Source organism: Toxorhynchites rutilus, chromosome 2 (assembly GCF_029784135.1).
Source record: "Toxorhynchites rutilus septentrionalis strain SRP chromosome 2, ASM2978413v1, whole genome shotgun sequence".
Taxonomy (NCBI): Eukaryota; Metazoa; Arthropoda; class Insecta; order Diptera; family Culicidae; genus Toxorhynchites; species Toxorhynchites rutilus.
In genome coordinates, this window is record NC_073745.1 from 340,031,450 (window position 1) to 340,045,602 (window position 14,153).

The 14,153-nt window shown below is 43.5% G+C and overlaps 1 protein-coding gene across 1 annotated transcript in view; it reads right to left on the minus strand.

Annotated features, from left to right (window-relative positions):
• LOC129771726 (division abnormally delayed protein) overlaps nt 1-11,049 on the minus strand; it is a 324,766-nt gene extending 313,717 nt beyond the window's left edge. The window contains exon 1 of the mRNA XM_055775704.1: nt 9,674-11,049. Coding sequence (XP_055631679.1) covers nt 9,674-9,875 — 202 coding nt within the window. The 5' untranslated portion in view covers nt 9,876-11,049. The remainder of the gene's footprint in view (nt 1-9,673) is intronic.
• Nucleotides 11,050-14,153: the final 3,104 nt, after the last annotated feature.

Here is a 14,153-nt window from a genome sequence, read left to right on the forward strand (position 1 = left end):
TCTTCCCCACTTCCTAGCATGTGATTTCATACTTGATTGTGTATCTGTAGTCACTTTCAACAAGCTCAAGGTTGCTCTAAATTCCTGTGTGCGACATGTGTTTAACCTTAATAGAATGTCCCATGTTTCACACCTGCAACATTTCCTCATAGGATGCCCTTTAGTAAACTTTAGCAAGCTTCGTTGTTGTTTATTCTTTCATAGAATCTCGAAGACGAAAAAACCTAATTATCTGTATAGTAAATTACAAGCCACACAAAGTAAAGGGTGTGTCACATCAAATTGCATCACGGAAAAAACGCTGTAGAAATTCGCCCAGTAGACCGATCCTTTTGAAAATTTTAGACAGTAAAATAAAAACTATTAAACAACTTTTGGCATTTTCTTTTTATTCATACTTCGAGCCCAAGCCCGTATGCTCGCACCTTCCTCTTTACCCCGTCCATAAGATTCTGTACAACGTCAGGTTGTAGTTTTTTTTTATCAGAAATCCATTTTCTCTTGAATTCCGCCTCCGATTTGACAACTTTTGGGTTCTTCCGGAGGGCCTGCTTCATAATCGCCCAATATTTCTCTATTGAGCGAAGCTCCGGCGCGTTGGGCGGGTTCATTTCCTTTGGCACGAAGGTGACCCCGTTGGCTTCGTACCACTCCAACACGTCCTTTGAATAGTGGCACGATGCGAGAACCGCCCAGAAGATGGTCGGGCCCTCGTGCTGCTTCAATAGTGGTAGTAAGCGCTTCTGTAGGCACTCCTTAAGGTAAACCTGCCCGTTTACCGTGCCGGTCATCACGAAGGGGGCGCTCCGCTTTCCGCAAGAGCAGATCGCTTGCCACACCATGTACTTTTTGGCAAACTTGGATAGTTTCTGCTTACGAATCTCCTCCGGAACGCTGAATTTGTCCTCTGCGGAGAAGAACAACAGGCCCGGCAGCTGACGAAAGTCCGCTTTGACGTAGGTTTCGTTGTCCATTACCAGGCAATGCGGCTTCGTCAGCATTTCGGTGTACAGCTTCCGGGCTCGCGTCTTCCCCACCATGTTTTGCCTTTCGTCGCGGTTAGGAGCCTTCTGAACCTTGTATGTACGCAGGCCCTCCCGCTGCTTGGTCCGCTGGACGAATGAACTTGACAAATTCAGCTTATTGGCGACATCCCGGACCGAACTTCTCGGATCACGTTTAAACTGCTTAACTACGCGCTTGTGATCTTTTTCACTGATTGAGCATCCATTTTTGCCGTTCTTCACCTTCCGGTCGATGGTTAGGTTCTCGAAGTATCGTTTTAGTACTCTGCTGACCGTGCGATTCCCAGCATCTTACCGATGTCCCGATGTAACAACTCCGGATTCTCGAAATGAGTGCACAAGATTAATTCACGACGCTCTTTTTCGTTCGACGATATTTTTCCAAATTTACGAAAAATTGACAGTGAAGCATGGCCAACGTGATCTATACACTCTTATCTGATTATAAGCGAAAGCTGAAGATATAATTCCTATAAATTAAATTTCTACAGCGTTTTTTCCGTGATGCAATTTGATGTGACACACCCTTTAATCGGTTTATAAAATATATTTTGCCAAGGCATCATACGTCTAAGTATGAGAACTCATTTTTCGTGCGAGGTGTAGCTCACTGGAATTCTTTACCCACTAGTCTATCTAATGTAGATTCGTTCGCAGCATTCAAGAGAGGATGTATAGAGCATTTTAATTGAAGCAATTTCTAGTTATGTACTATTTTTGTTTAAGTAGTTAGATTATCTTTTAATTTTGTTTCACGTGATGCTTGTTCTACTTCAATTTAACTGCACCCGTGGCCGAGTGGTTAGCGTCTCACATTGTCATGCCGGGTGTTCGGGTTCGATTCCCGTTCTGGTACATGATGCTACTTAAAGCTACGTTAACGGGAACGTTAACGCCATTATGAATTATAAATACATGAAATAAAATGAAATAATCCTAAAAACTGGGAAGCAGTTATCAATCCTATTTATACTCCAAAATTCGGAGCACTTCGCCTAATCAAATTATAACCGAGCTTCTCCGTATTTTGTATGAGACATCAAAAGTAATTCAACCCAACCCGAATGTCAACCACTTGCTGATATCGGAGGGGGAATGTGGGAATGCACTGAGCGCGCCTGCTTTGATAAGATCTTGCACCCAGCACCCAATCAGCCAATGTTCGTTACCAAATATAGCTCTATTTGGAAGTACACGAAATCAGATTGGGTGACGACCCTATGAAAAAATTGACAATGCAAATTTCCGCTGATAATAGCGAGACCCGAAATTCCAAACGAAGTGGTTTCACACGCTCGAGTGCTTGGGTCAGCGATTAAGACCCTCCTCGATGCAATAAAATGCGCCACAATGTAGGGAACATTACGAGTTCCAAGAAAACGCGACAATTAAAAACAAGTATAATGTTCGGCAGCGATAAGATCGAGAATACCATATCGATGCACGACGTCGCATCATATTCCATAGACGGGGCATTCATCGTGGCGATGGTGATCGCCATCATTTACTACCATTGGAGGAGAAACACGAAACGACTGCGCGAACTGGAAGGGGCGCAGCGGAGGATCCGACTCGATAGTGTGAATGCTGTATAATCAAAATAATGCGAACGCTGTATAATCAAACGCACATTTTGTGCTGACATGGAGAAACAAGAAACACCCAAGTGACCTAAGCAATGTAAAATTTAAGGAAATACAGTTCAGTCTAAAACCGACCGTGAAGGAGTTAGTACTTAGTCCGAAAGCCGTGTTGGGCCACTATGGCCCAATACTAACATCTTAATTTTAACGAACAACATTTGGTGACCCCGACGTGATCGCACTTCGAGCGATCACGGACTCGCGAAAGTAATCGATTCTGATAAGTGAAGTGACATTCTCTCCGCGCGCGAAAAAGTGATGCCATTGCATGGCTGTATAATCGGAAAGTGAAGTGACATTGTCTCAGCGCACGGAAGATGTTGCGCCATTAAGTGGCTGAAACCAAGAAAATGAATCTCCCATTCGCGGGAAGTATGGTGTGCCACTGCGTGGCTAAAAATTAACAAAGTGAACTTCCTACTCGCGGGAAGTATGCTGCGCCACTGCATAGTTATTACAATGCGCCACTGTGTGGCTGAAAATTGACAACGTGAATTTCCCATTCGCGGGAATCATAACATGACACTGCGTGACTGTGTGATCAATAAGTAAACTTCGCCCGTGAGCGAAGCACGGTGTGCAACTGCGTGGAAGATGTGTGATAAACACGAATTATTGTGACTGATGTGAAAAATTTGTAAAGATGAATTCTCGACATTCCAACGACCTACTGTATTCCATGTGCTACATGTATATGAGGGATACGGAGGAGAATTTGAAACAGGACCCGCGTCGTACGCGGGAAGAAGCTGCAGCGATAAAACTGATAATATCGCACATGTTCAACTTGGCGGCAGGAGCCGCGGTTATAAACAGATACGAAAGCAGATTTACCACTGAACTAAATAGATTGGCCGAAGCCATAGCCGACTATTTAGACTGGAGCATAATCAATGACCCAGCTAAGTATTTGAGTCAATCAAACAAGTAAAACGGTTAGTAATTATCAAATCAAATAAACATGACGACAAACGAGGACGATGCCGTTGAAAGCTGGAAAAAGCAGCTAACGGCACTGGAGCAAAGCATTGCTCCGATTATCAAAGACGCATGCAAATTAGCAGAAGACGACGACGAAGTCGAAACATTACTAGTGCAACAAGAAGTACTAACAAGCTTGTACGATCAAGCTTGTGCAGTGATACTGAAAATTGAGGGCCAAACGGGGCCCTCCAAGAGACGGGATGCTCTCCTCCCCGCATATATCAAGTCCAGAGCCAGTTTGGCAAAGAGAATACGGCATGCGCAATCACAGACGAATGAACCGAGTCAGGATGAAGGTTCAAGGCAAGTACTGGATCAAACAATGATCACCGGCAATAGCAAGGCCGATTATTTACCCCGATTGGAGCTCCCGAAGTTCCGTGGGTCAGCCACCGAGTGGCTATCGTTTAAAGCCCGCTTTGAGAAGCGGATTGCGACCCTAAACGAGGATGCAAGCAAATACGCTTTCCTGGCGAAATGTTTAGAATACGAGCCCGCTCGTAACTCCTGCGAAGCACTCGAGAATTCAGGAGTGCCTTTCACTGAAGCCTGGGCCAAACTGGAAGCAAGATTCTACAAGAAACGAATCGCATATGAAGGTTACTTTTACACTCTGCTGAAAATTAAAAGGATACATAAGGCATCGCAAAGAGCGATACTAGGACTGATCGACGCTGTCGATACACTATTGTCCGCCACTCGACAAATAGCAAATGAACAACCTGGCGAACCAGATTGCATCGCCAATGGGTTACTAATATGCTTAGTGAAAGAACGATTGGATGAATCAACACTTTCTAAGATTGAAGAAAAGTTGGACCTCCAGCGCATTTATGTTTGGAGCGAATTCAAAATAGAATTAGAGCGGCTGGCTAACCAGATGACTTGCAAAGTGGCTGCCGAAACGGCACACTCTAGTCATCGACCCCAGCCGAAAGTCGTAGCAGCAATCGACAAAAGGGAAGCACAGCGGTGCTACGTTTGTCACAATGAAGGACACACAGCATTTACGTGTCCTAAATTCACGAAAATGAGCATCCCAGAACGATGGGAAACTATCAAAGCAGGGAGGCACTGCTTTAATTGCCTCATACCTGGGCACTCAACGAAGGAGTGCAAATCACAACGGAAATGCCAAATATGCAGCACGAAGCATCATACACTACTTCATCGTGGAGACTCTCCCAAGGGGGACGAGATCCAACAATTGCATCCCGAGAAGGATGTCAATCAAGCACAAGCAAGTTCAACGAAATGACTAGCTCAGGAAGAATACGTCTTTCTGGGCACAGCCATAATTCATGTTAAGGGTGAGCAGAAATGGCACCCTCTTCGATGTCTACTTGATTCAGGGAGTCAAGTAGAAACAATCACAGAAAAGGCTGCTCGAAGCCTAGGAATTCCGCAACACTCGGTAAACGTAACCATTAAAGGAGTTAGCGGACAAGCACATGTTAAAAGGGGTATCAAAACTGTGATAGCCTCTCACGCAAGCAACTACAATGAAAGTTTAGAATTGATCATAGTGCCAAAGATATTGGACGATCAACCAAGCACAGCTATTGATGAAAAGGGTATACGGATACCAGAACAATTGCACCTTGCCGATCCCCAGTTTTACAGATCGAATGAAATCGACATTCTCCTCGGAGCGAGAATATTTTTCAAAATTCTAATGCCAGGCCGGCTTAGCGTAGGCAACGGTCTTACGTATCAAGAGTCCAGCTTGGGCTGGATTGCATGTGGGACGCTACGTCACAGCAGCCCATCAACCACTGTATTGTCTGCTACAAGGTGTAGCAGAAATGAATTCGAATTCCCACAGGACGAAATGGCCAAACTCATAGAGAAGTTTTGGCGTCTTGAAGAAGCGTGCTTTCAAGACTGGGAACCAAAGCAACATGACGAATGCGAGGCGGAAAGTCACTTCCGCACAACGTTAGAGATCGCTCCCGACGGGAGATACATTACACGAATGCCCCTACGGGGGGAGCCGTCATCGTTAGGCGACTCTTATCAACAAGCATATAGAAGATTCACATCGCTTGAGCAAAGGCTCAAGCGGAATGCAGACCTGTGCAAAGAGTACAGGGCATTCATGAATGAATATGAAACACTGGGACATATGGTACCAGTCACCACAGAAGACTTTCACAAAGTAAAGTATTTCATCCCTCACTCGTGTGTGGTGAAACCAGATTCAACATCCACCAAGGTTAGGGTGGTGTTCGACGCAAGTGCAAAGACGTCAACCGGAGTATCCCTGAACGATATACAAATCGTGGGACCAACCATTCAAAAGGACTTATTTGATCTGCTAATTGATTTCAAGACGCACAACGACGTGCTAGTAGCAGATATTGCAAAGATGTACAGACAAATTCACATCGCATACACAGACACTTGGTTACAATGTATTTTGTGGCGCGACAGCCCCAATGATCAATTGAAAGCGTATAGACTGACGACTGTCACATATGGTGAAGCGTCTTCATCATTCTTGGCCTGTAGGGCACTACACGAAGCAGCTGAAGATTATCGGTCGGTAAATCCGAGAATTGCCGACACCATTCAACGATCGTTCTATGTTGACAATCTAATGATTGGAGCGTCCAACGCAGATGAACTGACGGAGATGAAACGAGAAATAGAGCATGCATTGTCACTTCATGGATTTCCACTTCGAAAGTGGGCATCAAACAACGCAAGCGTACTGGAAGGAATTCCAGAGAAAGACTTGGAACCATTGATCCAAGTTGGTGACCAAGAGGTCATAAAGACATTGGGGATAGCCTGGAACCCCAAAACAGACGTGTTCCAGTTCATCAGTACGAAAAACATAGGTGAAACATACGAAGCGCTCACAAAGCGACAGATGGTCTCGAAGATTTTGAGACTGTATGACCCAATCGGATTGATACAACCTGTAATCATTACAGCTAAAATATTGATGCAAGAATTGTGGACTTATAACGTCAGCTGGGACGATGATGTTCCAGATCAAGCACTAAGCTCATGGAAGAAGTTCGAAGCTTCATTAGTGGAGCTCAGCAAGATAGAAATACCTCGGATGTCGACTCCGAGTCATACGATCGCACTAGATTTACACGGATTCAGTGACGCCTCCGAAAAGGCTTATGGATGCGTCATTTACTTACATGCAATCAACTTAAAAGGAGAAGAGAGTACGAATCTCTTATGTTCGAAATCGAGAGTGGCGCCTTTGAAGAAGGTCACTCTGCCCCGTCTGGAACTCTTGGCGGCGGCACTTCTAGCAGAACTAACTGCTAAAATAAAGAGCATTCTGGCCGGTCGAATCTCGTCGGAATATTACTACAGTGATTCACAAGTAGCGCTAAGTTGGATCAAATCTTCAAATACACGTTGGGGAACCTTCATTAGAAATAGAGTGCAGAAGATACACTCCACCACGAATCCAGAGCATTGGAAATATATATCTACGAAAGAAAATCCGGCTGATATGGTTTCGAGAGGAATTCCAGTCAGAAAATTACGCGAAGCAAAACTAGAATTTTGGTTACACGGACCGGAATGTATACGAAGAAGACAATATTATCTGCAGAGCGGCTACGAATACACTGCTGCTGCAGAACAGGAAGAGATTAAAGAACCAATAACACGATTGGTAGCAGCAACAGGAAAGGCATGCGAAGACTTAATCGCAAAATACCCGCACCATCACACTCATGACAAAACAGTAAGACACTTTGCATGGCTGTGTAGAGCCATAAACAATATGAAGAAGGTCAATAAAGACACAGGCATCAGAAACGAAAAGAGATCGGGCCCACTCACCACCACTGAATTGAATGAAGGACTAACACTCGTAGTCCGAATTATGCAAGCCACTATTTATCCAAATGAAGTAGCGGAATTACGAAAAACTGGGAAGGTGCCTACGAAAGGACCTTTCCAGCATCTCAACGCAATCGTCAGAAATGGAGTCATACATGTCACAGGGAGACTCCACAATGCAGAAATGCCCATCTCACAAAAGAATCCAATATTGATTCCCAAATCGCACCCATTTTCGAGGGTAATAATTCAAAAAATACATGAGGATAGATTTCACGCCGGAACAGATCTGGTAATAAACGAATTTCGACAAAGATTTTGGATGAGGGATCTCCGAAGGACCGTACAAGGAGTCATTCAACGATGCATCTTATGTGCCAAAGCGCGGCCCAGACGTTTACAGCAACGAATGGGACAACTGCCCTCGCCCAGGGTAAATGAATCAGTAGCGTTCACTCACACGGGAGTGGACTTATGTGGGCCATTCGAAGTATATCTCAATCAAAAATCGAAATGCAAGACCACAGCATATGCTTGCATCTTCATATGTTTTGCGACCAAAGCAGTTCACCTAGAAGTCGTCGAAGATCAGTCGACGGCAGCGTTCATATCAGCACTTCTCCGTTTCACATCAGTGAGGGGAATACCCGAGGTTATTTACTCCGACAATGGGCGGAACTTTGTCGGGGCCAGCAGAGAACTCAATCGTTTACGAAGAATATATAACAATGAAGTTTTTCAAAACAAATTAGTTGATATTGCGGCAACTCACAGAATAAGATTTTCATTCATTCCACCCCGAAGCCCCAGCTTTGGAGGACTTTGGGAAGCGAACATAAAGGTAGCCAAGCGGCTCTTTAGTGCAGCGGCCAGAGGAGCACAGCTAAACATCATGGAATTGCAGACACTGTTCTACCAAGTGGCCGCAATAATGAATTCGCGACCACTCACACCTGTTTACACGACGCCAGATTCACCGACCGCGATCACACCCGGTCATTTTTTGATAGCACGCCCAATGCTAGCCGTGCCCATCCCTACGCAGAGTGAGGATGGAAGCAATCTCACAACCAGATGGAAACGAGTACAATCGCAGCTCGAACAATTTTGGAGAAGATGGAGAGACGAGTATCTCCACCAGTTACGTGATTATGCAAAATGGACCAAGCAACAAGCCAACGTTAAGGTAGGCCAAATCGTATTGATCGGAGACGATCACCTTCCCGTAGCAAAGTGGCCTATGGGAATTGTCACACAAATACACCCTGGAGATGATGGAGTAGTCCGAGTGGCAGTAGTGCGAACCGCTACCGGAATTTACAAACGCAACGTGCGAACACTTGCTCCTCTACCAGTCGAGGAGCACACCATTCAACCCATTATAGAAGAGTATGACAACACAGCTGATAACGAACAGCAATCTCAAGCCGAAGCAATCGAACTAGAAGACGATCCCCCTCCCCAAGCACCCCAAATGATTTGGGACGGTAGACTACGCCCTCGTCCCAAAGGGGGGAGAAAATGGAAGTACACGAAATCAGATTGGGTGACGACCCTATGAAAAAATTGACAATGCAAATTTCCGCTGATAATAGCGAGACCCGAAATTCCAAACGAAGTGGTTTCACACGCTCGAGTGCTTGGGTCAGCGATTAAGACCCTCCTCGATGCAATAAAATGCGCCACAATGTAGGGAACATTACGAGTTCCAAGAAAACGCGACAATTAAAAACAAGTATAATGTTCGGCAGCGATAAGATCGAGAATACCATATCGATGCACGACGTCGCATCATATTCCATAGACGGGGCATTCATCGTGGCGATGGTGATCGCCATCATTTACTACCATTGGAGGAGAAACACGAAACGACTGCGCGAACTGGAAGGGGCGCAGCGGAGGATCCGACTCGATAGTGTGAATGCTGTATAATCAAAATAATGCGAACGCTGTATAATCAAACGCACATTTTGTGCTGACATGGAGAAACAAGAAACACCCAAGTGACCTAAGCAATGTAAAATTTAAGGAAATACAGTTCAGTCTAAAACCGACCGTGAAGGAGTTAGTACTTAGTCCGAAAGCCGTGTTGGGCCACTATGGCCCAATACTAACATCTTAATTTTAACGAACAACACTATTTATCGGCAAACATCAGATGTTCCTGTCCTGCCCCTAACCGAGCCTGTAAACACACAAACATACCTTGATTTTTGTTATCCGGCTTGATTGTGACGTTGATAGACGAGAAGAAGTGACTGACGTGTTCGCAGCTCAGCAGTTCCTGCTGGTCGACTCCTTTGGACTCCGCCGGCAGCCAGCAGACAGATATTGCGAAAACGCACAAAACAGCTGCGTTGAAAAGTGACATTTTCGTGTAACACTGTAATCCACGTGAGCAAACCATTCTTCACGAACTTTTGGATTCGATGTAGTATTTCTTCTAACTTTTTTTTTGGCTCACAAAATACTCATAATTCCGCGAAAAACAGGTCACAACTAATTAGGAACGATCATCCGTAAGCTGCTGACGGTTCGGTTCGTTCTTTTATTGCCACAGGCAGCTAGAAAAGCAAAAACATATATTTAATTTGAATTGCTTTTCAAAATAAACATCACACGCGGCTTATTTCATCGCACTCTGCAGCAGTGACACTTTGCTTGGAAGAAAGTAATTGCTACGCCCCACAAATGCTCCACTTAATCGCTTCTTATCGCCCTCTTCGTCCCGCCTAGTCAACACGCAAAAAAAAAACGCTCTCCGTGGTCACTTTCCGCGAAAGGCAGCAGAGGCACACGAAAAAAAAACTGTAAACAAACCTGGACAGACACTTGACGCGTTTCTTATCGCGCGACGATTCGCTACAAACACAAACACATCCTCACACCTTTGTTCTATTCCACTGTATTTTACTTTTGTGTCGGCTCCACTCTCCCTGTTTCAGCTCTTTTTGTGCCCTGCCGACGCCCAATCGCTTTTCCACTGACGACGATTTTACACACTCATTACACTCTCGCCCTCTATTTTGGCTGCTCTCGTTAGCCGCGAATCGTTTTGCTATTTCTTCCTCCCTGCAGCAGCTGTCAAAAACTCGCGAAAAATGAATACAACACCTCCGCCTCGTTGTTTGTTGTCCGTCCGTCAGTAAATGGCCGCTACAGCCGGAATTGGATGCCCATCCTCTGAGGTGGATTTTTGCTCACTGCCCATAGACGGAATATGATTCGGTCTCAAAGTTACCAGCGCGAACACGACTGGTGCGATAATTATTTATTGCAAATTCCACGATCTTTGAACCTGACCGTCTTTTGAATGCTCTCTCACCGCTATAAACTCATGCAACTGCTGGAACTGGTCACCACTACACACCACACCACAACTGATAACAAAGATCCTTCCTTCCAGAGGGTTTGTATCACTGTCTCGAACCTAGAAATTCGGACACTTTTGGCAATAATCCGCGCTCACTCTCCGCTCTGCATGGAACTGTGACTCTTCCTGAAGCTCCTCTCCCTACGCGAGTACAAAGCTACACCACATCAACCTATCGTAACGAATGCCCGAAATGAACTGAAGAATGAAAATTCAGAACGACGACTTCTCATGGGGCAAGCGGGCATTTGCATCGCACACTGTTTGCGTTTTGTGGTGTGGTTTCCATTCAAAACCTTCGCTCTCCGGCCGCGTTCTCGAGCGGTTCATTCTCTCTGCTCTCACCTCTAGACGGTGCTCCGGACTCTCACGCGCAAATCGCTCATTTCGATGTTTCCCCACTCAGCAAACAGCTCGCTAATGATGCGAGGGTGAATGCGTGGGATTTAATTACGGCACTCATCGCACTGAGGAAAGCATCGAAAAGCGACACTAATTATCTACACAGAGGATACCTACTTAGCACCTATCTCAAATGATTTTTATTATGGTGAACACCTTCGAACGCCAAGCGTGTGGGGTTCATTGGACTAATGCGACTTTACATGTACCTCCGCTCGGTCGCGTAAAACATCGCTTCAGTCAGTGCGCGCTAATCAATAATCTATGAGGAACATTATCTTTTACTATCTACGGGATAAGCATCTGAAGATATTTGTACAACTTTTGAATTTTAATGCAAATCATACTCTTTTACGACCAGTGAATATCAATTGAAACGAATCAATCAATGTCTGCGACGCAAATTTCTAATCAAATTTCTTGTAAGCAAAGGGACTGTAATTAAAGTTTTTTTTAGCATTTTCAAGCACTTTTTGGCGCCAAGTTTTACATTGGCCCCTAAAAAGCTATAAAATTGCGCCATTCGGTGTCGATACCCCGATTTGGTTCTACGTGCCTGGATTGCGAGACAATATCTTAGTTTGGGAATTGGTTACAGTTTGGAGTTTTTCTGTTATTCCGATGGCATTACATTTTCACCGATTGTTGACGGATTCGGAAATCCGGATAACGATGGTGGTCAGGTATAAACGGCTTTAATTGATAATGATTAGTTTACAAAAAACATTTTGCAAGTTTTTCCTACTTAGTTTGTTGGTTTTAGTAATACGTAAGGACACAAATAATGTTAATTTTCTCGTCTTCTAATCCAGATCGGATATCATTACCGCAATTCCCAGAAGAGGAAAACGCACATTCAGAGTCCAATGATGTTGGGTGTACAATACAAAGAGCATCGAATACCATTATCACATATTTTCCTTCGACGCCCTTAGTACGAAAATTCTTGTCTGAGGGTTTTCATCAATCTGTTTATAGACGTTGAGCTTGGGCTGGATATTGATACCTTTGATTGCTGCCATTCAAGTTTTTCCTTGAACTATTTTGCAGGCTCTGCAACGTCCAGTGGATTTTTCCGATAGCTGTTCTAGCATAAATTGCAATCCAACGTCAACTTCATAAAGGGTGCAGTTCTTCCGACATAGCAGTTCAAAAGCGACCAGAACTGGTTTGAGAGCATCAACCAATTCGTTTATGGCTTTCAGTTCTTCATCATTGAAGCTAATCCTGAGCCTCGTTTTCAGTTCGGGTAGTGATTTTTGAACTGAAGTTCGGAGATCGGAGAATCAGCGTAACATTGCCAGTTTTGTTTTTTCGATCTTATTTTGATACAACGCAGCATAAAGGCAAATATTTTTTATGGTGTAAACATGAAAATTACCGAAATTACCGATTATTGATTGTAAAATTACCGGTAATTCGGTGATGAAAAATGATTCGGTATTACCGGTAAAACCGGTTAACATGTTAAATTGCCAAAATAATAAATCAAAAACGAAAAAATAGCACCTCTGATATCGAGATATGTTATGTAAAAAATCCTCAGCTTTCTTGAAAAAATATAAAAAAATTATCGCCCTCTATCTTTAACCGAGAAAACTATGAAAAACTGACTCAATCAATAATTACCGTTAAGTCGCCATTCACCGTGCATTCTCGAATTATGTTCCAATATTTTTTCGAAATAGTGGGAAAAATAGTATAAAAGCTTTGATATGGGGCATAGTTGCGATCCAAATCTTTTTAAAGTCTCGTTTTAACGTTTTTGTTTGTCTATATCCGAAGCAATTAACTCTCCATCAGCGTCCCTACGAAGAAAAGTGGCAAAAACGTTTTTGAGATTTTAGTGTTTAAAATACTTGTTGCATGGGGTTTTCTCCTGTTTTACCGTACAATCGCAGCTTCATATATGTTTTTTGAGGCTGCGCATCAAATATAGAAGAAAATTATGTTTACTTTGACTTTTCATCGAAACAAAAATGCACGGTGAATGGATCCTTCATAAAACAGAATTCTCCATTCACCGTGCATTGAAATTTCGCAATACATAAACGACAATTTGTCTAATTTTTTATAGAATGAGCCACAGATGTTTTGAAGAAAGCAATCGATTCTGTTCAACGTGGAGTATCGATGAGATCCGCGAGCCGGGAGTTCAACATACCGGTACAGACGATTTGCAACAAGCTTCAATACAAATATCCTCCCGAGACAGAACCTGTAAACGGAATATTTTGGAGTGGATTGAAAATTCTTCTCGTTATGGTCTTCCAATTACAATTAAAAGGCTCCGGATCTGTGTGGGATACTGTGGGCGCCTTATGAAGTTGAAAACTCTATTCAACTTCAACCCTGGATCCTTGGGGAAAAATCAAAAGTTTATCGAAAGACATCCACAAGTGTCCGCCAGTAACAAAGCGTCAACTAAGTAATTGGTTCCAGGGAGTGCATAAACAATTCCTGGCTCACCAAAGTTTGGATGGATTTCGTATTGAGACAATATTCCACGATAAGTTTTAACAGAATTGAATTTGATACTCCTTTAAATAAATGTCATACATTATTTTTTTCACAAATAAATTCTACGACTAAATATAGACCATAAACCATAAACTTCATTTGATGATTTTATCTTACCTAATGGAACTAGGATAAAAACTCTAAATGCACGGTGAATGGAGCCCTAGGTGCACGGTAAATGGTGACATAAAACGGTGATAGGCGACAATAAGATGTTCCGGAAAAATGTTCATAGCGACTTATTTTTTATCAGAATCCTTAAATGGCTTATTTTTCTAAGAATTTTTGTGCGAGGAGAAAGCCTTCTATGGTATCTGTAAGTGCGATTAGCATTTTGTTATTACATCAAAGACTAAAATTACGGTAACGGTACAAAAACGAAAATCATTT